The sequence below is a fragment of the Plutella xylostella genome, chromosome 20 (assembly GCF_932276165.1).
Source record: "Plutella xylostella chromosome 20, ilPluXylo3.1, whole genome shotgun sequence".
Lineage (NCBI taxonomy): Eukaryota > Metazoa > Arthropoda > Insecta > Lepidoptera > Plutellidae > Plutella > Plutella xylostella.
This window is the reverse complement of record NC_064000.1, coordinates 3,450,149-3,478,142: the sequence shown is the minus strand read 5'-3', so window position 1 is coordinate 3,478,142 and position 27,994 is coordinate 3,450,149. Positions and strand designations below refer to the sequence as shown.

General features: G+C 36.2%; 2 protein-coding genes across 4 annotated transcripts in view; both read left to right on the top strand.

Moving 5' to 3' along the window:
* LOC105388873 (WAP, Kazal, immunoglobulin, Kunitz and NTR domain-containing protein) overlaps positions 1-14,883 on the top strand; it is a 43,732-nt gene extending 28,849 nt beyond the window's left edge. Inside the window, exons 6-7 of the mRNA XM_048628364.1 lie at positions 262-269; positions 14,869-14,883. The gene's annotated coding sequence lies outside the window, so the exon portion shown is untranslated. The remainder of the gene's footprint in view (positions 1-261; positions 270-14,868) is intronic.
* Positions 137-27,722, top strand: LOC105388872 (transmembrane protein 68). 3 transcript variants are annotated; one of them, XM_038109403.2, is made up of 8 exons: positions 137-402; positions 13,769-13,907; positions 14,512-14,606; positions 17,938-18,102; positions 18,629-18,703; positions 19,294-19,412; positions 24,505-24,708; positions 25,252-27,722. In XM_038109403.2, exons 1-8 carry the CDS (start codon positions 342-344, stop codon positions 25,474-25,476), a joined length of 1,083 nt encoding a protein of 360 aa, XP_037965331.2. In that variant the 5' UTR covers positions 137-341; the 3' UTR covers positions 25,477-27,722. The 3 variants fall into 3 exon arrangements, with proteins under 3 accessions (XP_037965331.2, XP_037965330.2, XP_037965329.2); XM_038109401.2 differs by lacking the exon at positions 137-402 and adding an exon at positions 4,979-5,325; XM_038109402.2 differs by lacking the exons at positions 137-402; positions 19,294-19,412 and adding an exon at positions 4,975-5,325 and having other exon boundaries at positions 18,629-18,822.
* The last annotated feature ends 272 nt before the right edge of the window (positions 27,723-27,994 follow it).

Below are 27,994 nucleotides of genomic sequence, written 5' to 3'. Positions count from 1 at the left end.
GTTAAAGCACTTTATTCACGTTGGTCGTTCGTCGTTATGATGCAGCAGCACACAGAGCACTAAAATGAAAACATATGGAAAAAGAGCTGTCAAAGCCACAGAATAAATTCATCTTTGTCAATTTGCAATCTAATCTTTGAAATCTTTGTAAAGTTAAAGTTTGCGAATTTGTGTTGTTTTGCTAATTTACTCAGCACCTGGCTAAAAAAATTAACTTAAAACGTGATCTTTGTTTAGATCTCATCGGAGTATTGTTTTAAGTATTATTAGTTGACGTTAATTTCATTAGCATAATTATATCTCCTCTTGGTTTGTGATTAATATTATATTCATTGACCAAAATGAAGGAGATACTAAGTAATTTTATGGACAACTATTCTACAAGCTTCTATGATATTATTGGTAAGTAACAAATGCTTTGTTATTGTTTATAAAGTACAAGAACCCAGTTTTTTTTTTGTAGGTTACATTTTTTTGCTTATTGTACAAACTTAGTAATTTAACTATATGACGGAAATGTGATAACAATAATTTAGGTACATTAAAATATATTATAAGACATCACACTTAAAGTAACTACCAACGTTTCCTAAAATTCCTACTGAAAAGTACCAAATACATATTATATGCATATTGTAGTTTATGAGCAAAAAACTGAAGTTTCAATAATTTAGTATAAAATTCTATGGATTTTAGTCATTATTGAGACATGGAAAACCGTAATTAACATAAATAACTTAAGTAGTAGCTGCTCTTGTTTTTACCCACATACAAACCATTTCAATCTAATCATAAACATATTTCATATCATTGTAATAACGGGTTTAAATTTTAGTATATCTTTTTAAAACTTTATTTACCACTTTATTATGAATTCTGACTGCTCTTCCAATTAACTATACAGTCCATTGGTCTCATAAACATTATTGCAACAGGATTAATGCTCTGACAGTAATAATGATAGAGTTATGTATTATTATTATTTATTATGTAGTTTATCATTATATTGTAATGGAACTTTTTACTTCTCTTCGTGCAATATTAGATGTAAATGCGTTACATCTAATATTGCACTTGCAGTCATACATTTTAAACTTAAAGTAAAATCATAATTTAGAATAGTGAATAGAGGAGAATTTAGAATAAGAAAAAAAACTTATTTATATTCTAGGTACAATGAACAATAATGGTATAAACTTTGAAAAAAGTACAATGGCTATAACACTAATTTAAATGTATCTCTATATGCAGTTTTAATGATAGAATAGAATACTGCAAAATGTGGTAAAAAATTTAAATTCTTTAAAATTTGACTCGCTGAGTGTTTCTAATTTTTCACTGGCTAATTTTATGGTATGACAGCTCAAGCGCTATGATTTATTAGAATTTGTGCCTTCTTAATCAACATCAATATTGATATTCAAGGATCCTTCATAATTTTTGTCCTTATTTCACAAAACACATTTTTTTTCATATTCACATTTATTAGTTAATTGTAAAGTGAAGTAATATAATTATAAATAAACAAAAAACCCGACTGCATGCTAAAAAGATGAAAACAAGCCCCAATGTTAATGGAAAGTATTGCAGGCAACCAACAAGACAACGAAAAGGCTTCACCATTTCTTATTATTTATTTATTAAGCTCAATGTTACTTAGATACCTTGTGTGGCAGTCAAGTTGGTCCACGCCATTTTATCTTATAAAACCTCTCTTTCGTCATGTTGAGGATTAATAATGACCCTCTTTTCTGTATTATGTATACATATTTAACATAACTCTATTAAACACCACTTAAATTTAACATAAATCCCCGTATTTGTTGCTAGGAAATGTTAATGTAGAAGGTGTTATCGAAAGTAAAAACAGTTACAGTGATATTAACAGCTTGGAAAATTGATTATTACTGCACTAAAATTAATATAATAAATAATATAATTTAATGTAAAATGAAACTTAGGGTAGACGAGACCCATTTTTCAGCAGTGTTTTGTTGTGCGCCTTTACAAATGAGCACTTTGCTGTGAAAAGGGAGGCGTCCACTTTTAGGCATAGGCTACGGACGCATCGCATTCAGTACCTATTCTTTGTATAGAAATTCACACAAGTGCGTACACTTCATTGCCGACACGCCGCGCGCCGTTTCTCCATACATTTATGACAATCCGTTTGGTGCGATACGTACGATGTCGATAGGTGAACGCTTACCTATTTACAACCAACAGTCGACGAGTCGGCGTATGTTGCTGTCGTCGTGACGACAGCAATCACCAATATACGCGCTACACATTGAATTATTACTAGAGTAAGGACAGGCCTTACCGTTAAAAAAATGGCACCTTCGCGCTGGTCTTAAAATCTCATATATCTGTCATAATTTGTCCAAATTAGGGCCAGCGCGCGGGTGACAATTTAGGTATTTAGGCTAAATGCGGATCCTTCCTATAATTATTGTCAGTCGACTTCTATACGGTAGAATTATGTGCAGCGCACTAACATTTTCTACGAAAAATCTGGATTCTGAAAATTCAGCTAAAGTATGGAACTGACAGCGGCGCTAGTATCAGCTAAGAGCCAGACCTCAGTCGATAATTTTTTCTCGGTGGGAAACCGTTCTCTACAAAATATTGTTTAATTAAAGGTAGACCCTCCCTTTCTCAGATATGACGAAAGCCATCTATATTTGAATAATTATTAAAAAATAATAATTATTTAATTATATGTATATCAGAAGTCGATAAGTACTTGGCGGAATACAAAACCGAATTAATAATTACGTCAACGTGACTATTTTCCATTCTAACCTTATTTGTGTCTACGAGTATCTGATTGTTAAACGAGTTTGATTCTTATTTCCCCTAGGATAAGATGGTCCGTTGGAGTTTCCTTTACGGTCCTTCTATCACCCATTGTTTATATCATAAATATAGCCAATCATGTGCAATCTTGAATGTTCTACGACTATGATAGCAGGTATAAGCTTACCTTTTTTGTTTCACTCTTCATAATACACTCGTGAGCGATGAAAAAGTTTCGTGACATAGTATATCAAATTACTCCTAAGCGGAAAAGGCTAGCTTGATGACGCCGCCGTCTGCAAAACAACGCATCAGAATATAACCAACCAAAAATTAAAATATTGTGTTAAAATTATAATTAAATATACGGTCTAAAGAAATTAGGGCATTTTTTGTAAGTGGAACCTTTTCATTGCCCGATACCTACGTCCTACTCATAATTTAAACCTTCATAAGAATATTATATTATTATCTTGTAAGTATCTTAGTTTCACGGTTCAAAGTAGGTATGATTGTTCAGTCCTTAAATTGTATCTGACATGGTTCTTAGGATAGGTCTAATTTAATTAAAATGTTCTAAGTAACTGTAAACCCTGTGGTCAGGCGGTTAGGCGTAATGTTACGTAAGTTTTGAAAGTAGGCTATCGTTTCTTATTATTTTGCTATAGCCATGACTAATTTTATTTATAGGTAGAGTATGCCTTTACGAGAAATATTGTTATTATACAAAATTATTAATCATTGTATTTCTAGGTATTCTTCGGCCCAAACAATTTGATAGTTCTGAAACTAAAGCATTAGTTATTATTCTGTGGCGTTGTTAAAGTAACAGACATTAGAAAGAAATAGGCAGAAATCAAAGAAATATGTGGTTTGCAAGGACTTTGTAGTTATCATACAACGTCCTTAATTGTTAGTTTGACAAGGTACGAAAGGTTATTCACTGCATACTTCCGAACTATCACGTTATTTAGACCGAACTGTACCATATTTTCATTGCGGATACGTTCTTTTAATCGTCTTTTTTCATTCAGGGCCCAATTTATTCTTTTATGCTTCAATCGCTTCGACATAATTTTTGCCTATAAGTACGTACATACCTTATGTATTTAATTTATGTATGCTTAGGTATAAGTACTATCTGTAAGTTTCACACCTGAGAATGTGGCGCTTTGTGTATCGTCCAGTTGAACTTAAGTTCCTGCATAGGAAGATTTACTCCAGTGAGAAACGGGGCCTATATACCGAGATTACTGTTGGCATAGGTCTTATCCGGGGTCAGAAGGGTGACATATTGCACTAAAGGTCAGAAAGTTAGATAATAAGTTCATGTAACTTACTATAATTGATCATGTGGTTGTTAGGTGATACATTTTTCTATGCACTTGGGTCTTAGTTCGCTTGCACTAGGATCTTTAGATGTTTGGTTCACTGTGTTGTGTAATGCAATATTATACATATTATGTAAATATAATGGGCTCTCATCGGATTTAATAAAAAAAAAAATCTTCTATAGTAGTAGGTAGTGTTATTTATATCCAGGTAAGTTATCAGAACACTTACAACATAACCCACACTAATTTACAATATTTTAAAAATGTATTTGGCACTGGAGTATGTAGAATCGTTTCAGTTGGCTATGTTCACAAACATACATACATACAGGTCAAACTGAGAACCTCCTTTAAAATAAGTAATGCGAGCATAACATGGATACTTTACAATATAATGATTTATCGAGACAATTGATTGACTTTGTATTGTGCTGATGAAACGGTTTCGTCGTTTCGCATCATGTTATAGTTATTGAGTTGCTTTTCTCTCTTTCTCACTTGATTATTAAAGGTAGTAAGCAATAGCTATGACGGTTAGCTTGTGGCTTACCTGCAATGTTACTGACTTGGCATAATATTGCAGTTTTCCTCGTTTGTTGTGACTGCGTGCCCTACTTTACCTGTTTTCGAAAGAATTTAGGCGACAAAATAAACACTTATGTTTAATTATTGTAAAAATAAGTTTAGCTGCTACGGAACTTTGTAGTTCCACGGCATGCTAACACAGAAGTCAGAAGCGGTCGCGATAACAGACAAACGGACAAGTTAATATTGAGTGTAAACATATAAATGACAGATAATGGGACTAGGGTTTAGCTCGTAGCGACACCGGCCGGCGTTCCATGTAGGCTGTATATCATTCACAGTCCAGGCACTGAGCTCTGCACATGTTTGAAAAAAAAAACTAAATTAAAAAAAAAAACTTTTTTCTTAACTTCGCGCGTTTTCGATGCATCTTTAGATTCTTGTTGCAATTTCGGCGCGTATCTTGAGGTCGGAGGTTATCGGTGCAGTGTTGAAGTGATTATTTGAGGTTTTTTGTTCGTCGCAATGGGGGAGAGTGAGTGCGGGGCTCGGACTGTGAAGGCGTACATTATGAGTGATTTGCTGAAGAAGGTCGACTATGAGACTAGAAATGAGTTCGTCAAGATCGCGGTGGCTGTCGCCGGCTTCTACATGGGCATTTTCTATCGTATGTACAAACTCTATGGTGTTTTTAAAAAAAATATATTGCTGTATTTGTATTATTGCATTATTGGATTTAAAAAGAGATGGTTGCGATCCGTCTATAATCTATATCTTTGGAATATGATAATCAATGCATACAAAATCGGTTCATAAACGGCGGAGTAATCGGTGAACATACATTTAAAAAAAAATATCCCGACGAATTGAGAACCTCCTCCTTTTTTTGAAGTCGGTTAAAAACCATACGTGTATCGTATCGTGGCAGGTTAACTCGTAAAGTATAAAAACCACATTTTCTTCTTGTTTCTTGAGAATCTATCCTATCGTTATCTAGGTCAGTAAATAAAAAAAAATTCTTAATTTCAAAGTAAACCTGCCACACAATACAGTATGAATTTTATTATTAAGTACATCTTGAATGTAAAGTAAAAGTCCTCAGTTGAATATTTTAAAACTGCTATCGTATAAATTTGAAGTAAGAATATATAAGTAATTAAATTGCATATACGTACATACTTACCAATTAATTTTGATGCAAGTACACTTGTCCAAAATTAATAATGCACATGCAGATCTTCACACCAGAATCATTAAATCGTAAGAGCCTTAAAAAAACACTTGCATTTTGCATCTTGTTCAAAAGAAATAGAAGTCAATATCATGTGTCACATAATCGAAAACAACCGATCTGTCAAAGATTTCTATGCGCATTATCAATTTTGGAGCACTGTAAGTACCTACCCAACTACTATTGAAGTGCTAGAAGAATCACAACGACTTTTAACTGTGTTTTCGTCATAGAATAAAAACATTGACGTCTTATTCATTAAAAACTCATTTTATAGTTAATTTCTTGTTAGATCTAACTGACGATGTAAGGTTTTATTTATTTATTTATTGACATCAGAAAATTGATAAATAATGATTATTATGTTGTCTTAAGTAATTATAATGAAGAACTTCGTTTAATTAAATTTTCAATATAATTTAAAATTACTTTTCATATTTAACAGGCAGTGAGCGTGTATACGTCTGTAACTTGTTAAATCATAGGGTTGTATGAGGTACGTATATTTTTTGGAACGACGCGACATAGAAATCAGGCTAGTCTAAATGTTATCCCAGAATGCCAGAACTCAACAGATTTGATTCTTTAACTTATTTAATAAACGTTTATAGAAACTTGTGACTCACAACATGAAAGATAACTGCTATCATAACATTACATAACAATATTATTTAAAGAAATGGAGATAGTATTTCTAAACATTTCGATAAAAAGATAATGCAGGTCAGGGGTTCATAACATTTGGTAATTTTTATATTTCATAGAAAAATAATAATTAATATGGTTTTAGTTCTAAATTATTATTTTGATGCGTATTTGTGTAGGTACAAATAAACTATACCTGCTCTCAGTAGCAATGAGATTTGCATCGCTCTCACTCACATCACGCATCTTGTCTTGAGAACTTTTGTCATGTCTTAAATGCCCCCCGTGCTAGCCCTTCAGGTTTCTGCGCAGGCCACTGTACCTATCAGATCTGTCGCTACAAAAGTCTGAAAAGTATGAGCCGATCTGCGGGGAGACCACCAACACATTAGGAATTAAAATACCTTTGTCAAATCTGACGTAACTTTTATGGATCTAACAGATGTGTTACTGCTTATGGATTGTTAATTGCTAATTTGTCGGTGGTGGTACGGTCACTGATTTAAATGTGGTTATTTCCTTGAATATTTGATTGAATCAAAAGGCATGTATATATGCTCAAAATAATTAAAACTTATTTTACTTGCCACGATGTATTAGATTCCCGGGGTTTGAAACTTTTACAAAGGTTATTTGAAATAACAATTATGCTTGCGACATTATGTTATAAATGTTTTTAACTATTGTTTCTGTGTCAATGGAACGAGTGACGAATTATCTGTAGTATGCCAATTGTTATGTGTGCTGTGAAATGACTTGTTAACTATATACAGGGGGTTGCAAAAAGGATAATAATAATTCGAAATAAGTGTAAAATAAGCAGGGTGTTGCAAAAGTGGACATAGTAGATGACAAACTTCAAGATCCACACTGTTTGATAGGTATTTGAGTAAGGCCTGGGTCTCCTATTTACGCTGTAGGTCGCGTCCAGCGTCACGCCGTAGGCCGCGTCACGATGCTCACTATAGAAATGTACTGATGCGGTCTCCCTCACACGCCGACGTTGGCGCGTAGACGTAGTGAGCATCGTGACGCGGCCCACGGCGTGACGCTGGACGCGATCTACGGCGCGTAATAGGAGACCCGGGCCTAATAAATAACTCTCTACTATTTTTTATGGAAATGATCCCAGTTGTCCAGGTTTCACTGCACTTATTACTTAGTTTAATTCATAAATTAAAACAATGGGTATGTTCAGTGACCGATAACGAAACGATAAAAAGATAGTCGTATTGTTATTTTTCACTCGTTCATATCTAACAAAATATTTTTGAAGAGAGATTACTCTTAAAACAAATAATATTCGCTGAATGATCATGAACTTGATTGTAAAAACATGCCGGTCAAACACAGCCCAATGTCATGGATAGGAAAATATCTGGATATATATTATCTGGAACTTGGGAACAATGACTTGAATTGTGTAACATATTTTCTTCTTACGTACCGTATTGATGACGACCACGTCATTATACATAGTAACATAGATAATAACGTAGCTTAGTAAAAGGCGTGATTAATTTTAAAATGCGACATTTGAATGTCCGAAAATAAAAATGAATAACCCTGAATATTTTTCCGAGGATATATAAATATAAACACTTACACCTTGTACTAATGTACTCCCTTGCGGGGTAGGTAGAGGTGCATTGCTGCACCCACTTTTCGCCAGTGTTTATGTTAGTTCCAATATAATAAATACGTGATGAAATAAGCTCCCTACGGTGCTCAAAAACATTCTCAATATTTTAATCGCCACTATGTATCGAGTGCTTGTATTCCAAGAAGAATACTTACAGCGACAGTCGCATTCATGTTGGTAATTCCAATATTATGTAGTTCAGGGTCTTAATTATCTTTATTGACTAGACTAATATTAAAATTAACAGCACTAATGTCAATATCAAAATGGCAATGACCTGTTAAGATCATTGCAATTTACAATGAATACAAGTAAAGTACTATTATTGTATCAACAAAAACCGTTGCGTTAAAAAATATTGAGTAAAAAACTTGCAATGACTTACACTCACGGGCACTGAAAAGGTTCCACTGAGAAAAGCACCAAATTACTCCTAAACGGAAACACTGCAACATTGAACTACATTTAACAGAGCATCGGGATATTACCAACTAAAAACGTAAACATTTTGTTAATATTTTAAATTAAATGTTTTAAAAAAATGGGTTAGTTTGGTGTCGGCATTTTGTGAGTGGAACTTTTTCATTGCTCGTGAGCGTATTTGCATTTTTCAAATGTTTATATAAGAATACCTCACATATACAGGATGTTGCAAAAAGGGTATACAAAGCCGAAACCTACATGTGCAGCATGGTATATCTAAGCCCGAAACTGAAATCAGAATTTAAAAATTCGCGAAAAAAATAATTTATTTTCCATAGAAACTTTGTTGGTCACGTGACTTTTTACTATGGAGAATTATAATATTTTTTCGCGAATTTTGAAATTATGATTTCAGTTTCGGGCTTGGATATACCATGCTGCACATGTAGGTTTCGGCTTAGTATACCCTTTTTGCAACACCCTGTAAATGTAATGTATTCTTGTCCAAATACATTTACAAAGCAAGAAAACACGAGCATCCGATACTTCCATCGCGGTAAATGGTAGGTAGAGTCCACATTGCTACGTAATTATGGCATCGATCGCCCCGCATCTTAGATTAATGATATGCGAACTAGATGGAGAGTTAGTGCAAAAGAAACTTCTCGACAAATAACCACCGATTTCTACCACTGAGATCTTATTTTGAATTAGTGTAGGAGATTTGTGACTTTATTTATTAGTACAATGGTTGCCATTACGTTGAACTTAATTTTGCTTTGTTTTTGTATGTGACACACCATCTTGTTCTTTTTCGCTAATCTAAAGGCTTCTAATGTCACCAATTTTTTAATATTATTATGTACTTGTACAGTGCTCCAAAATTAATAATGCGCATAGAAATCTTTGACAGATCGGTTGATTTCGATTATATGACACATGACATTGACTCCTATTTCTTTCGAACAAGGTGCAAAATGCAATTGTTTTTTTAAGGCTCTTACGATTTAATGATTCGGTGTGAAGATCTGCATGTGCATTATTAATTTTGGACAAGTGTACCTAGATGGCTAGAATCTTAGCCGTAAAAATATATGGTCTCAATATTAGGCGGTTCTCTTACGGCCCTGCTTAACGCTGTGTGTGAAACCTCTTTACTGTAGGTACTACGTCATTATCATCAGTTTATCAAAATCTTTTATCAAACTGTGTTGTGCCAACCCTGGGCTAAAACAGTAGGCTAGTACAATAACTACACCATGTTGCTAATTTTAGAAAAAAAAAAACACTCGCACCTGCCCTGGCATAAAACCGGGCATTCCAGGTTAGGTCTCTGTAATAACTAGGTCTCATGGTGTGTAGCTAGCAGGTGACCTATTACTAAACGGGCTAACATGTTTGATGTAAAGATAATATGCTTTTTACCCTGGAATTTCGATGAGGCCTTTTATAGGCGAAGTATAAAATATTTTAAATAGTTTAGCTAAACACGGCCATCCGACCCCAAGCTAGGCAGAGCCTGTGTTATGGGTATCGGACGGGAACACCCAAATATTCCGAAAAACTTTTTTCCGAATTTGATAATTCCGAATATGTAATTTACGAAATATTGCAATACCGATTTTTTAAAATATCGAATTATAAAAATTACGATAATTATAATTTCGAATATTATAATTACGAATATTGTTATTACGATTATTAAATATACGAACGTGAAAAAATACGAATACTTTAATATACGAAAAATAAAATACCGATTTATTAAAATCACGAAAAATTAAAATCCCGATCGGAAATATGATAATTCGTGATTTTGACAAAAATTAATCATATAATATGCCATTTATTTCCAAACTAAAGTGACTTAAGTATTAATTTTATATAGTTTTACATTTTACAATTTAACATTCTATATAAAATTTTTATCAATTAGCTTAAATTCATTATGATGCATTATTAATTATTAACTTTACTAAATTGATTACATTTCTAAAACTAAATATACATTATTTATTAATTTAACCAATTAATATCAGTACTTACTCTATTTTTATTACATTACTAGCTGTTCCCGCGCGCTTCGCTTCGCCTTAAAAAGTTTCCCCGTGGGAATTCCGCGATAAAAAGTAGCCTATGTTCTTTCCCAGGGTCTAGACCGTATGTATACCAAATTTCATTCAAATCCGTTCAGTAGTTTTGGCGTGAAAGAGTAACAGACAGACAGACAGACAGACAGACAGACAGACACAGTTACTTTCGCATTTATAATATTAGTTAGGATTAATTTAAATTAAGATAATTTCATTATTAATTTTACTAAATTGATTACATTTGACAAAAATACATAAACGTATTTAAAACTTCAGAACCAAAACCAAAAGATAGGTGCGACGACGAGCAAAGCGAGGAGGAGCGTGTTAGGTGCACATAGATATCGAAAAACAAAGCGGAGCGCAGCGAAGCGGAGCGGAGCGTTTCACATAATATAGCTTAAAAATATATTGTGTAAAAGATTTAGTTTCCCATGGATTTTGCTAGATGGCGCTGTCGTCACCATTCTACATCGCGGTATGGTTTGGTTTATGCTTTGATTTGGGGAAAAGTAAATAAGATTGTACCATTTAAAATAATTGCAATACAATTGCTCGGATTTTTACGGTGGTTAACCTTAAAAAGCTTAGGACCCAAACCTAAAGATAGGTGCGACGACGAGCAAAGCGAGGAGGAGCGTGTTAGGTGCACATAGATATCGAAAAACAAAGCGGAGCGCAGCGAAGCGGAGCGGAGCGTTTCATATAATACAGCTTAAAAAATATTGTTTGTATACGGATTATGCTGTTAATAAACATACTCGTACTATTCGTAATATATGACTATTTCTTGTTCACTAAAAACATTCGGGAATTTGTATTTTCGGAATATTAAAAATTCGGAATTCGTAATTTTAACAATTCGATATAATAAATAATCGTACTTTTGAAACATCGAAATTATAATATTCGGAAATATGACTTTCGTCATTTTAATTAATCTGTGGTTTAAAATTTCGTTTATTATACTATTCGTGATTTTCGCTATTCGGAAACTTAAAATTCGGGATTGTGAATTATTCGGAACTACGAAATTCGTAATTATGAAAATCGTTATTTTCATATTCGTAAAAAAGTAATTCGAAATTCTGTAGTGTACCCGTATCGGACAGCTGATATATCTACACAAATACACAAACAGATACATATTAAATATAAATATCAACACCCAAGACCCGAGTACAAATATCTGCCACAGCCAGGAATCGAACCTGGGACCTTCGGTATAGCAGTCAGGGCCACTTACCACTACGCCATTCGACCGTCCGACTTAATATTTTATCTTTAATGGTTCCTTCGGTTCTTAGCACTTTCACTCACGTGATAAAGTTATTCTTGCACTGTATCCACAACAATACTTATTTTGGTATTTTGGACTTTACCCTATTAATAATAAATAAATAAATAGGTAGCAAAATTTTATTGAGCAATTACCCAAAATGTAAACAACCAATTAGGAATTATCTTTATCACGTGAATATCCATGCACTCTTCGTCTGTTAAAAATATTATCTAATTTTATTAATTAGGTCGGGTAGTCAACCCAATAGTTAATTAGTAAGTAAGTATGTGCTAAAATGATAATTTTAATTGAGTTTAGTCTAGCTTGCGTCTGGGTTGAGATGTATGTACTTACATGTATGTGTTCACTTAAATGCTGTCTGTTTATGTATGTAAGTACACTCAGCAAAGGATATCTCTTCTCCTCCAGGCATACAGCTTTATATTGTGATGTATGGACGTGCACAATTACCATAGAGCTTTTTGTACAAAAACTCGTTTACGTATTGTAGAGGATCTGTGAGTTTTTGGTTAGAAACAGTTTTATGGACTCTTAGATGTAGATACTCTTATTCAACTTTATTTTCATCGAAACATATCGAAATAAATAAAAAAACACTGGACCTACATACATACTGTGGAGTTCCTATAATCAATCTACACGCACAAAACATTTAATTATCCTAAATTTTTGGTCAGTTGCTAAAAATAGACATTCAATAAACATCCCGTAGTCACCCTGCACACGGATGCACAGCAGACGGCCGATAGACTGACATTATAAACTATAAACGAACAGATAGCATAATACGACGTGATAACCTCACGTAGAGGTTGGGGCATTAGCTGTTGCCATGCAATTATTGCAATTTATAACTTGTGAGCTAAAATTGCAACGGTTTTAGGCGTTGTAGAGTGGTTAAAGTCGTTTTTTATTTCTAGGTTCTAAATTGTGTTGGCTAGCAACATTAATTGTCTATTCTAATTACAGATTCTGAACGATTCATCAACAGTCGATTGTCCCGCCACCAATACGAATCCACTATTGATGAATCGTTCAGAATATTTTAATTTAGTATCTGAGATTAAAAACAAACTTTAGTTACTTGTCTGTGTAAATGTGACGCCAAAGTTAAAAATATCTATTAATTCCCATAGCAAATATTTACTAGCCAGAAAAATTATAAGCATATAAGATTATAAGCTATCGTATATTGAACTTTCAATCAAATGCATTAGTTTGATGTTATCGTTCCTCTATAGTTGCTTATGTATATTGGGTTGGGTTATTGGCTTGTCTGTCTGTTGATACATGTTGTCGTTCGCCGTATCCTGTTTTTTGTGATTGCGATGTTAGTTTATTTATAAATATTTTATAAATTTTCCGGATGTATTCACTTTTATGCGTCGCCCAGTAATTTAGATTAGAAAAGTTCAGACGATACCGATATGTTATAAGTTCAGTTTAGGTTACATGCGTTAAGCAACTCTATAAGAGTGGTTTTGTCTATTATATTTGTGCTGTACCCCTCGTTACCCAATCAATAACCCTCAATATCCCTGTAACAACATGACCCTCATTCCAGCCCACGCCCTTGGTTCTGACTAGCCCTTGCGCTCGTGGCTCGGCGCCCACTGTATTCAGGGGCACCTCGTCTACTTTCCTACTTGGTCTACTGTCCTACTTCGTCCACTTCGCCTACTTTTCTATTTCGTCTTTAGTCTACGTTCCCACATCCTCCACTGTCAGTCAGCATCATTAAACCCCTTCTAACAGTGGACGCCCTCATTCCAGTGGAGTATGTCGACGCGGAATACAGCCTCTGGCTGTCGTGGTTCCTGACGCCGGTGGTGGTGACCTTCCTGCTGCCAGCCATGATCATCGTGCTCATCTACATCAGCAGCGTCATGTTCCACTTCTATCGGCTCTACAGGTATGCTGGAAAACTGCCTTAAACTCTGATTACACCTACCGGGTAGAGTGGACGAGACAGTATCCTCGGCCAAGCACTCGGATAACTGCTAACCGTCCATTGGTCGAGGATCAGCCGAGGATACTGTCTCGCCACCCTACTCGGTAGGGAGTCGCCGTAACTCCCTTGTTGATTTGATTGTTGAACTCCCGGGTTGATTAATGAGTGCCGAATGGGTAAACGTGTTTGTGGTTTCATATTGGAACACCTCTACGGAGTGATAGATTTTTTATTTCATTTGCATATCTTCTTATTATAAATACCATACCTAAATACAAACCCATGTCTGTAATTAGATTTACCAGTCAATGGTCATGGTCATCCATTGGGGTGCGTAACGCTGTTTCCTAAGATTTCGTCATGCAGTTATTATTGGCTACTTGTCTAGGAAACCACGCGCTCGCCGAGTTTATTGTATTTATACTGTCTGTCGTGATGATGAGTACTGTCTTCTGTGCCCTATGACCCCCAGCATGGTACAGGGAATGCAGAAGTGGGGCAAAGAAAGTACATCCCGTGATGAGTATCTAGTAGAATACTAATGATAAATATGTCCCTTATTCAGGATGCGAGTAGTGGACGGCGTGCAGAGCGACTGGCGGCACGCGGCGCGCCTCGCCGTGTGCGCGCTGTGGGACGCGCACGGCTGGCTCTACCACGGTAAGATATCATGTGATCCTTGCAGGGAAGCCTATGTCCAGGGGTGAAAGATTAAGGGTGAGGATGATGCTGATATTGCGACATTATGCCTGAACTGAGAGTTCAGTGGTGAATATTGCTTCTTTTTGCTTTAATTCTGTACGTATAAACATGTAGTTTGTAGAGGCGGCATTAGACTAGGGCTTGTCACTGTGCCGAGGTGATTAGATTAGCCAGTCAGGTAAGGAGACTAACTGGCTGCATAGTCATTACTATTAGTGAGTACTATTACTATTAGTGAGTATTATTATTGAATTTAACAGAACTGGCGAAAGCTGCACCGCTTACGAACTCATGAAATCCCTGGATAATGCGCGTCAGGAAAAGTGGGAAAAAATGGTGGATGGCATGAATTTTACGCACTCTAGTAAAAAAGCATGGCACACTCTACGAAGGCTAACAACAGGACAAACACCCAAAAAATGTCAACCCCAAGTTAACCCAAATGACATAGCGAGCCGGATGGTCCACCTTTCAAAAGCACCAAACTACAAACCTCACACACGCCAAATCCTCCAGAAGCTAAAGACAGAAAAATCCCAGGCAAATAATAACGATGACTACAGCGGCCCCATCAGCATCGCCGAAATCAAAATTGCGATTAACCACATTAAAATGAATAAGGCCTGTGGAGATGATGGCATTTTTCCCGAGTTTCTGAAACACTGCGGCCCTCGCACACAGTCGTGGCTTGCGGCTTTCTTCACAAACATCATAAGATCTGGAAAAATACCCGCAGAACTGAAGCGATCCAAGATAATCGCCATACTAAAGCCTGAAAAGCCGGAAGACAGACCTGACAGTTACCGACCCATTGCACTGCTAAGCATTGTCTACAAGCTTCTCGAACGCCTAATATATAACAGAATCTCCGATGAAATCAACGAGAAGATTCCACAGGAACAGGCAGGATTTCGACCAAAGCGTAACTGCTGCGATCAAGTTCTTGCCTTAACGACCCATATAGAAAGTGGCTTCCAGAGCGGAGTGAAGACATCAGTTGCATTTGTGGATCTTACTGCCGCATATGACACTGTTTGGCGACAGGGACTGCTCTACAAATTCCTGAAAACCATCCCATGCATGAGGTTATACAGATTGCTGGAAGACGCTCTCACGAACCGGCCATTTCAAGTCTTTCTGGGGGACAGCTCTAGCAACAGAAGAGTCTTAAATAATGGACTACCACAGGGTTCAGTGCTGGCACCACTACTTTTCAACCTATACATACACGACCTTCCAAGTACCACCTCGCGGAAATTTGGCTATGCAGACGACCTTGCACTTGCGACCCAGCATAAAAGCTTTGAAGCTACTGAGGTAATACTGGAGCGAGATTTAAAGGAAATGGCAACATACTACCGAAACTGGCGTCTCTGTCCTAGTGCAACAAAAACAGAAGTCTGCTGTTTCCATCTCTGCAATAAGCAAGCCGATAGAGAGCTTAAGGTGAGTTTCCAGGAAACCATCTTGCGACACAATTTCTACCCTAAGTACCTGGGGGTAACCCTGGATAGAAGTCTCACCTACAAACATCACCTAGAGAAGTTGGCAGGGAAACTAAAGAGCAGGAATAACATCATCCAAAAACTAACAGGCACGACATGGGGAGCAAACGCTGCATGCCTTAAAACCTCCACCATGGCTCTGGTGTACTCAACGGCTGAATACTGTGCACCTGTGTGGAAGAACAGCACACACGTCTCGATGGTGGATGTCCAGCTGAACCACTCAATGAGGCTTATATCAGGCTGTCTAATGCCCACCCCTGCATATTGGCTCCCGGCCCTGAGCCACATTGCCCCACCCCATATTCGCCGTGAAGCCTGCCTCAACCGTGAGATGGTTAAGATCCTGGGAAACCCTACCCTGCCAATCAACGAGGATCTTGAGCCCTTAAAAAAGACACGGCTTAAGTCACGTGACCCTCCTGCCAAGAGCTTCCACACATACAACCCTTCGTGGAAAGCTGGCGATGCGTGGAGAAGTGAATGGAGCGAAAACCCACCATCTCGCAAACTATTTGTACCAAGCACAACCCAACGCCCAGCTGGCTTCTGTGAACCGCGGAGTGTCTGGTGCCGACTTAACCGCCTGCGAACAGGAGTAGGCAACTGTGCATACCTCTGGCATAAGTGGGGGTGGAGCGAGTCAGCAGCTTGCGAATGCGGACACCCACAGCAGACCATAGACCACATCGTCTTCGAGTGTCCTATCACAAAATATGCCGGACCTGCCGATGACTTCACCAACCTCACCAGCAGCGCTACTGCATATTTAAATAATTGTAGTTTTTAGTGACGTCTATAAATTCTTATTTTAATATTATTTTATGTACCTAACCAGTAAAGCCATACGATAAATAAATAAATTACCTAAATATTTATTTGTGAAATATACTTATCGTTTTCAGCGAGTTAAGGACTTAAGACTAAATCATATTCAACTTAATAACTTCAGTAGATACAATAAAAATGCAGTTTTTATCATAAACGTATGAATTCATATACGTACATAGCACGTGTAGTGTGACCCCCCGTGTCTAAGTATCCACGTAATTATCCGTACTTACATACCACCTTGCTACGTAAAGGGCGATCTTTCACCTGCGATGATCTTTAGATAATTGTTAACTGCATTTTGCGTCCTTTAAACTAATCTATTCTTGCCGGGTCTAGTTATTTTTAATTTCATAGAATTTAATGTTCTTCATGAAATATTAATTTTATTAACTGGATACTGAATTGAGGTGGTGTTCATTAGTTGTCGCTCTTAACGTAAGGGATATTAATATAAAAATGAATATCGGATATGGCCGATTGAGGGTTAATTTGGCTAAGGTTTCATTATATTTCATCAACCAATAATCGTCTACAATTGGATATAGGGCATATGCTTATCACTGTGTCATCATCCCTCCACCACTAGGGTCATCATAGAAAGAGGATTGGTCTGTCTGATGGTCAGTAGCTGACTGAGGGTGTCCAAAAATGGTATAGTAAGTCAAAAGGGGTGATAAAATGCTTTAATATAAGGGAACTATAACTCGTTTCAATTAAGATGATTCATGTGACAGTTTATAATTTTCCGAATCACGCACAAATACTATTGCGCAATCTGTGTGAATTAATTACATTTCATTGGATACGACTCATGCAAATAAGTCGATAGACAAAATATAATATATTTATGTCTAATCTAAAACCAAATCGTCACAGATATCATCCTTGCCTCCTATTAGAAGGCGTCACACAGTATTTCAACTTATTAAAACCTCGTTATTTCCCCCCAGGCTACGAGATCCGCGGCATGGAGAACCTGCCGTCAGGAGCGTGCCTCATCATCTACTACCACGGCGCGCTGCCAGTAGACATGTACTACTTCATCGCCAGGAACTTCCTGTTCAAGAAGAAGATGGTGCATACGGTTGGAGACAGGTTCATGTTTAAGATTCCTGGTGAGTTGTTGGCAGCATTATTTGGAGATGAAAAGACAGTTTATAGAGATAGAGAAAGTTTATAGATTGATAAAAATTCTGCCTCCCCCCTTTCAAAATGAAACTTTACGCTCAAATAGCACGGTAAATCAACATTATTATCATCTTCAGTCCGTAATCGTCCACTGCGGTACATACCTTAGGTCCCTTCCAAGGAACACTTTGGCCTCGGCTTTCACCCAGACACTACCAAACGGCGTCAATCGAACACTAGACTAATGTCATCGGACCAGCGGGCCAGGTCTTACGCTACCCTTATCTTGACACTACAGGGTGTTGCAAAAAGGGTATAGCCGAAAGGGGGTGAGTCAAGGGGACATTCTGAACAACATTTTTTGTGGATTTCCGAAGATTCTTTTGTTTGAAGTTCAGAACAAAAGTTGTTCAGAATGACCCTCTGATACTCCCCCTGCCTTTTCGAATTAGTAGGTACTTATACCCTTAAATATAAACCAAAAGAAAATAAAAAACTCGTGTTTCCCTTTAGGTTGGAAGTCCCTACTCGAAGGCCTCTGCGTGATCCCAGGCACAGTGCAAGAGTGCGCGGCGGTGCTTCGCGCGGGCGACTCGCTCGCCATCTCGCCCGGCGGCGTGTACGAGGCGCAGTTCGGCGACCACTACTACAAGCTCAAGTGGAAGAATAGAGTAGGCTTCGCGAAGGCCGCCATTGAGGCGAAAGTCGTGAGTTTTTATTGTTACTTGTAGGACACTTTAGTCAGTCTATGGAATGTCAATCGCTTTTTGAAGCCTTCTATAGGTCCCCTTGCGTCAAGATAGAGTGACGCCATTGGTGAGCGCTGTGCTGCTTCGCCGCTATTGGTCGGTTGCAGCATCGACGCGCTTCGATTGGTGTTTTAAACGGCTGCTATTTTGGCAACATGAAATGTCGTGATTTTCCTAGATAAGTACCTAAATAGGTTTTATTTAGTACTGTGCATCGCTGGAGCGTACATATACAGAGTGCAATTTTATCAGTGAGCACCGACGTTGTCGCTATTCACCTGTTTATTAAAGCGCTGCCACAAACTAGACGTCCGCCATTTTGTCGCCAAAATTGCCACAGTCGTAATTTAGTTACCAATAGCTTTGATATCGTCGGTGAAGCGTAAGTCCATAGGGTGCAGTGTGATCAGTGGGCGCGGCGCAGCGCAGGCGACTCGCTCGCCATCTCGCCCGGCGGCGTGTACGAGGCGCAGTTCGGCGACCACTACTACAAGCTCAAGTGGAAGAATAGAGTCGGCTTCGCGAAGGCCGCTATTGAGGCGAAAGTCGTGAGTTATATTATTACTATAGGACGCTTCAGAATGTAATATGAAAATATTTTGGAACGCGTCTATAGGTCTCTTTGAGTGAAAACAGAGGGCGCCACCGTCGCACCGCAAAGTCAAGTTTACGAGGAAGGAATATTAATTTTAACATAAATAATAGTAAATCTTTATCAAAGTGGTATAAAGTGACAAATATATTATAAACATTCATCAATAAACCTCATACAGTGTTATCAAACAAAAATATTGCGGAATAAAGTATTTAGAAGTGACACAGTGAACTAAACCAAAATAACTAAAACCATAATAAATGTTAACTTGACTATACGAAAAATCGAAATTTGGAAGTGTGTGTGACAAAACGGCACAAGTGTAATCAATTAAAAGTGAATTTGTTATCTTTTAGTGCACTTTATGTTTTATCTAACAATCAAGGGATCAAAGTCTACCAACGGACATACACTATATTTATGTTGGAGATGACCACATATTTCACCTTGTTCTCCTAATGAATCGTGGCGTAGTCGTCTAAGCACTCGAAACTATCTCTCACGAATTGAGAGCGCAGGTTCGAACCCAACTGAGGCCAGATATTTTTGTTTATTTAAAACTACTCTGGCGATAAATTAATGAAATCAATAGAGAACCAAGATCGAGACCAGCAAAAAAGACAAAAAGAAATAAAAATCAGTGTCGCCACCTAGCGGTGATTCCAAACCAAAATAAAAAATGAGTTTCATCACATTCCGAAGACGTCAAAGAACTCAATCAGAGTCTAAACCGGCAGAGGATGAAAATAATGCAAGCAAATCAACACTAGATGGCACCACTAGTAGTATGCCATCATTCTCAGAAGAGGAATACGATATTATAAAATAATTAAAAACAAAAATAGAAATACTCAATCGAGACTTAAAAGCAGCACACGATGAAATAACAAACCTTAATCTAGAAAACACGGAACTCAAAAATACTGTACAAAGTTTACAAAAAGAGAATAATATGTACAAAAAGGTTACCAACAGTCTCAAAAATGACCTAGTCACGCCGAAGAAAAAGCGCGAGAAATCAACTTCGACAAAAAAAACCCCCAAGTTACAGTCACTTCCGTCCGACATAAGTGCAAATGAAAATGTAGTAGAAGCCTGTAACTCAACTTCAATCTCTACATCTGTTCAAGTTCACGCCACAGGCTCTAAATATGAACCGAACATATCGAAACCTACTGACAGTATTAAAACTAAGTCGAAACCAAATAAAATTGTAATCATAAGCACGAATAAAAATAATAAAATAATGGAAATAGCGGAAGAAACTTATCCTAATAAGTATAAGTTAAGTCACCTTCTCTATCCTAACATTGGAACCAAAGGTCTTCTTCAAAAGCTGGAGCAAAATGATATTAAAAGCCTGACGCTTCATGACATGTGTATCATCCTACTTGGAGAAGAGGACTTTACGACCACACCATACTACTTCGATTTGGTTTTACATATAAGACACGTCACACAATCTATCGAGAACACTAACATACTGATATGTCTCCCAACTTATAAATATGGAGAACATAAAATGATGTATAACTGGAGAATTGAAACTTTTAATAATTTAATGTATTTTGATGTGTTATCAAACAAACATGTATTTCTTATGGACCCTAATGCAAACTTATCATATAATATTGACATGTATAACAAATATTCTGGACAAATAAATGACATGGGAATGCGTGTAGTCTTTAAAGATATATTGCAAGCAACCGATGACATTTACTATAAATTAAACATGCTTGACACTGGTAATGAACCGACTAAACAACTGTATAATAATGATAATGATCTTTTTCGTATATAAACAAGTCAATATACTCCACCAAAATATCGATGGACTCATTGGAAAATTGGATGAGTTATCTATACATATTGACGAATTATCTAATAGCGGTAAACAGTTGGATGTCATTTGTATAACGGAACATAATATGATTGAAGATGACTACAACATATTAAATCTGTCCAATTATAAACTAGCTTCAGCTTGTTCTAGGAAAACACGACACGGAGGAGTATGCATACTTGTGAATGTAAAACATAGCTTTAAAACGTTAGATGTAACTCAATTTGTTTTACATAATATATTAGAGTGCTGTGCAATAGAACTTACAGAACATAATATTATAATTGTCTGTGCTTATAGAGTTACTCAATATACCGTTTCAGCATATACATTATTCTTTAAGAAGCTAAATGAGTTGCTAACAACACTTTGTAATAGTAACAAAAAAAAAGTAATTCTATGTGGTGATTTTAATATCGACATGCTAACAAAAACTAAAACTACGGATACTCTTAAACATATTTTACAAAGTTATAACCTAAAAATTGAAATAAACGAACCTACCCGCCTAGCTAGTGGAACATGCTTAGACAATGTCTTTCATAACATGCGAGGATGTACTAGTAAAGTTGTCGAATTAGCCTTGTCTGATCACTGTGCACAAATTCTTACCTGTCCTGTAAAAAAATCATATACGTTCAAACATTGTTATGTGGTTAAAAGAGATTATAGTGAGGAAAATGTAAAAAAGTTTGAAGAGTACTTAAAATCAATTAGTTTTAATGAAGTCTATGCATCAGATGATGCAAACGAAGCATTTCAAAAATTTTATGAAATTTTCCAACTTTTGTACCTTTTATGTTTTCCTAAAATTAGAGTAAAATTTTCAACCTCTCTCAAACACAAATGGTTATCGAAAGGGTTGAAAAAATGTTCTAGGAGAAAACGAGAACTTCTGTGGAACTATAGACGAAGTCACTCAAAAGAATCAAAGATAAAATTCAAAGAGTATGCCAAGAGGTTTAAAGCCATAATAAAACTAACCCAAAAATCACAAAATAATTATTTTATAAACACTTCTGACAATAAATGCAAAGCTACGTGGAATATCATAAACAAATCCAAGTCAAGAAATATGAAGGAATATATAAACAAAATAAATGATAACGGACATATAATTACTGACCCACGTGACATATCTCAATCTTTCAATAATTACTTTATCAATCAAATTTCATTAACTGACATAAATACAAATTCTAATAACTCAATAAAATTCAATACAAATAATAATAATTCTAATTCTCTATTCATGAAACCGACAACTCCAGATGAAATATTTACAATAATAAAATCATTAAAAAATACAAAAAGTACAGGCTATGACGAGATTACTACTGATATAATTAAACGTGTTGCCCCTGTTATTGCGCCAGTGCTAAGCCACAGTATCAATATTTGTATAAATGAAGGGACATATCCCGATGAACTAAAAGTTTCAATTATAATACCATTATTTAAGAAAACAGACAAGGAAAATATGAACTACTATAGGCCCATAGCATTGATACCTATATTATCGAAAATTTTTGAAAAGGTGATCTACCAGCGATTGAATTCATACATGGAGAAATATGAAATGTTCTCACCAATGCAAATGGGATTTAGAAAAAACAAATCAATAAATAAGGCAATATATGAATTTTTAATGACTGTACTAAATAGCATGGATAAACGTATACCTGTAGCAGCCCTTTACATGGACCTAACAAAGGCTTTTGACTATGTGAATCACGACATTTTACTGAATAAACTAGATAAATACGGAGTGCGAGGAAAAGCACAAAATCTAATTAAATCATATCTGACAAATAGAACACAAAAGACCCAAATCAATCGTATATGCACAAAATCTAAAACTGAAACAGCTTACTTCTCAGATAGTAAAGAGAATAGATTAGGCGTCCCACAAGGTAGCGTATTAGGGCCATTACTATTTATCATCTACATCAATGACCTACCTCAAGTTACAGAACACCCAATGGTTCTATTCGCTGATGACAGCACAGTACTATTTAAAGATGATAAAGAATCAAATTATGAAAATAACATAAATAATACTCTTACAGACATAATTCATTGGCTTAATAACAATAAACTATTAATTAATCTGGGCAAAACTAAAATAATGACATTTAAACAACGGATAAATAATAAAACTATTGACATAAAATACAATGATAATAAAATTGAAGAAACAGAAGTGACAAAATTTTTGGGGCTTTATATTGACAGGAACATTACTTGGCAAGCACAAACTGACCACATTTGCTCAAAATTAAACACGTTTTCGTACGCCCTACATAATTTAAGTAAAGTTGTAAGTGAGGGAACAGTAGTTACTGCCTATAAAGGGTATGTAGACTCCATTCTCCGTTATGGAATTATATTCTGGGGTAATGCGACCAACAAAGATTCTGTTTTCAAATCCCAAAAAAGGTGTATTCGCGCAATAGGAAAAATTACAAGCACAGAATCCTGTAAACAATTGTTTAAAAAATACAAAATTCTTACATTTCCCTCTTTGTATATATTAGAAATGGCTATATTTGTGAAATTAAATTTTAATAGTTTCGGTCACTTTAGAAGCCTGCGTTACGGTAGCAAGGTGAGTGCTCCTCGCCATGTTACAGCCTTATATAGGAAAAATATTTTTGGAATGGCTCCCACTATTTTCAACAAGCTACCTAAAGCCATAAGAGATGCACAGGACATCCAACTGTTTAAGACTAAACTTAAAAACTATTTACTGGACAAAATATACTATAGCGTTAACGAATACCTATCCGATACACAATGAGTAAATCGAAATTATAATAATGGACCTAATTATAATTATTTTTGAAATCATTATATTTAATTAATTATTTGTTTCTGCATGACTGCATGATAGATATAATGAAGTACTTACTATACTTATAATATTTGTATGCCATGTTGGCTGATTTACGGTGAAACAATATTTTTGTAATTTTACACCTTACTTCTGACCTGTGAATCACAAATAAATGACTTTGAACTTTGAAGATCAAGAGACGCCATTGGTGAGCGCTATGCCGCTTCTCCACTATTGGTCGGTTGCAGAATTATGCACTTATTGACGTGTAATAAATCCCTAATTACCATCTCTCTGTCGTCCACAGCCAATAATCCCGCGCTTTATATAACTTTTTTCTATTATCTATTCCTCTGTCCACAGCCAATTGTCCCGATGTTCACTCAGAACGTGCGCGAGGCGTTCCGCACAGTGGGCTGGCTGCGCGGCATCTGTCTCCGCATCTACGCCGCCACCCGAGTGCCGCTCGCGCCAGTCTACGGGGGATTCCCAGTGAAGCTTGTGACGCATCTGGGGAAGCCGATTGAGTATGATCCTGCGTTGACGCCCGAGATGCTGCAGAAAAAGGTGAGGCTTTAGTGCCGTATGTAACTGTTTTTTATGTTTCTTGTTCTACTTTAGATTTGGACTATTCAATAGTTGTGCGCTCTGTCGTCGCCATTAGAAGGTAAGCATATCTAGATGGTCTCTATCTCTGCCTGCGCATCTACGCCGCGACCCGGGTGCCGCTCGCGCCCGTCTACGGGGGGTTCCCCGTGAAGCTAGTGACGCATCTCGGGAAGCCCATTGAGTACGATCCTGCGCTGACGCCTGAGATGTTGCAGAAAAAGGTGAGGCTTTAGTACCGTATGTAACTGTTCGGCAAATGTTTTTTTTAAAACAGAGACATCTGCACTTCGAGAGTTTTTTGAGGTTGCGATTTTTTTACAGTTCTAGGTTACTACTTACCACTGATTCGCGATTGGTGCGGGAAGCCGCCCAGCTGTTAACAACGTGCTCCAAATCCTCACTTATCATTGTTTCATAAATGCAACACATGCGTCATATCCGTTATTTTAGTCAATATATATTATCCCTGTAATAACACGGAACCTATATGTTTACTTACAGGTGGCCAGTGCAATAGAAGCCCTCATAGAAGAGCACCAGCGAGTCCCGGGCAACATCCTGCTCGCTCTCACAGAGCGAATCTACGAAATGCCCAAAAAGTCAACAAAACTCGAAGAAACAGCTAAAGAACCAACGACTAATGGAAAAGTATCGAACGGAGCAGTCAACATCGAGAACAGCGCCCCGAGCAACCAAAGTGATAATCAGAAGGCTAAAGTGTCATAATCCATGTACGTTAGATGTAAATTTCTGTGTATATTTTGTAAATGATGGACTGGGATGAAGTACATAGGTAGGTACATTTGGGGACTCGCTAAGGTCAACACTTTGGAGTATAAAGCGATCTTAATAAAGATCTGTAGACAGTTTAGAATTGCAAGTAAAGTAAACACATTTAATTTTAGCACTGTTCAGTTTCCATGAATACATAAATTTCCACAATGGATAAACTTTGGCAACTATACCGAAGTAATAACTAATCGAATAACAAGGTAGATTTTTAATAATTTCAGGGATTTGACTGTGCTAAATTTAAAATCTCTACCAGTGTTGCATTTAGGATGGAGGCCCATTGCACCAAGTACATAATTTAACTTGTTGCAGCTGTATACTTTGTCCCGCCAGCATAAGTCCATATTTAGTGGTTTCTAAGAAATCACTAATATAGTGAAGACTTTATAATATAACTATTGCATATTACTAATAGTACATTATTAGCATATTTCAGCTATGCTGTCTTGTATGTCTATATAAACTTTTTACGAAGCGTAATTTCAGTTCTGGTGTTTTTTTTTTACACCAACGCCATATTTTTAGAGACTATTGAATGCCATACCGCATACAAGTTAATGTATCTTAAAATTTTTGTTTTTTTGTGAGGGTTAAAATATTAAAAAACGTGCAGAACTTTATAGCTTTTAGACCACATAAATAATTTTAACCTTGTAAATTTGACTTTTATGTTATTGTGTTAGGTCAGATTTTTAAAAGTCAGATATAAGTAAGTTATCGGGGGAATAATGTTGATGATATCTGTATTCTGTATGTATGTGTTAGAAAGAGAAAGTAAATATTATGTTCGACTGATAACGCCGGCTCCATACGTTGGCCCCAACGCAGGTCCCAACGCTACTCGTCCAACGTATGGATCTAGAAAATTGCATTGGCCCCAACGTTGGGGCGAGCGTTGGTAGTTGGCCGGCTCGTGTCGGTTTTATCAAAGGAATCTGCGCCAACGCTGGCAGTCACGCCCACACGTTGGCGCTTTGCTCAGTCCTGTTGCAACATGCAACGAGTGCGGACGTCAAGCGAGAATGGATTTCTCATCCACAAAATCATCACCTTTATGGAAAAATTAAAAAGTTACAGATTTTATTGAACTTAACAACAAGCACATCCAATAATATGAGATGAAACTCGAAAGGAACATAAAAATCAAAATGTATTAGCTGATGCATGGCGCAGCATTCATCAGAAGATGGGCATGATCTTCTCAATTGAAGATTCAAAAAAGCGGGAATCATTAATGAGCACATATTTATCGCCTCAGAGCAGTTAAAATCTTAACTGCTCTGAGGCGATAAATATGTGCTCATCGGACTCATCTGTATCGGACATCTTTACGTTGGCCCTGCCGGGACACAACTAGTTTATTAGCCAACGTATGTACGCCTCACCCAATTTGCAGTCCAACGTTGGTACGAGCGTTGGGGCCAACGTATGGAGCCGGCCTAACATTTATCTGACTATTGAAAACTAAACCATAGTGTGATATTTTTTTATTTGAACATTACTTGAGTTAGGTTTTAAGCTTTAAGTACAGCTTGAGTTTAAAAATATAATAAATATATTTTACTATTTTAGTATGTACCTATTCCTAAATTATATTTCTTCTTCTTTATAAATGCATTCCTTTACTGTGTATTTATTTAAATATTTTAATCCATTTTTAAGTAAATTACTAAAGACAAAAAAACTAAATCGAAAAACTTATAAATAACGATTTTCGTGTGATGTTATGCATTTTAGTGTGTTAGTAGTACACGATTTATTTACTTATATTAGTTTTTTTTATGTAAATTAAAATAGATTGCCCATCTCGAATAAAATGTAAAACTATCCCATATATTTCTATGTATGCATTCTTATTTTCTTCTATATTTTCAGTTTGTGTTAAATGTATTGTACATTCGTGAAGCATTTTTTAAACATTATTATTAGTATGAACACACTGGTGAGGTTTAATTTAAGGAACTTAATATTAAGCTTTTGGCACTGAGTGCTAAGTGAAAATAATACTTAATATAATAATTATAATTATTATTGTGATTAGACAACGTTAGCTAAATATTTAGACTGTGTCGAGATATCGTGTGTACGTGTGTGGTATCGTCTTATTTATTGATAAACTTTATACTTAATTTGCGAACAGAATGTTCAATAAATAAAATAATAAGATATATTTTTTAAAACATTGTTTTATTTCACTGTTTTCTCTTCCATACAATTTAAATTAACTAGAGTAAAGTTGTTAGAAAAGATTATAATAAATGGTTTTAATGGAACCACAATTTGTGAATGGAACCGACCGTGGGTGCCAAACTTCTACTATCGCCATCATCATTCATTATCCACGATTCTGAATGTTCTATGTTTCTGAATGAGCTCTCGGAAACATTCCTTTTACAGATTTAAGTAAGTATACTTACATAAAACTACTTTCATATAAACACTATCTACTTCA

Bases quoted from the DNA above. Each gene is read 5' to 3' on its own strand.
- LOC105388872 (XM_038109402.2), top strand. From the start codon at position 5,184: ATGGGGGAGAGTGAGTGCGGGGCTCGGACTGTGAAGGCGTACATTATG. The intron at 5,326-13,768 runs GTATGTACAAAC...CCCTCATTCCAG, and splicing joins CTACATGGGCATTTTCTATC to TGGAGTATGTCGACGCGGAA. The intron at 18,823-24,504 runs GTGAGTTTTTAT...CTCTGTCCACAG, and splicing joins CCGCCATTGAGGCGAAAGTC to CCAATTGTCCCGATGTTCAC.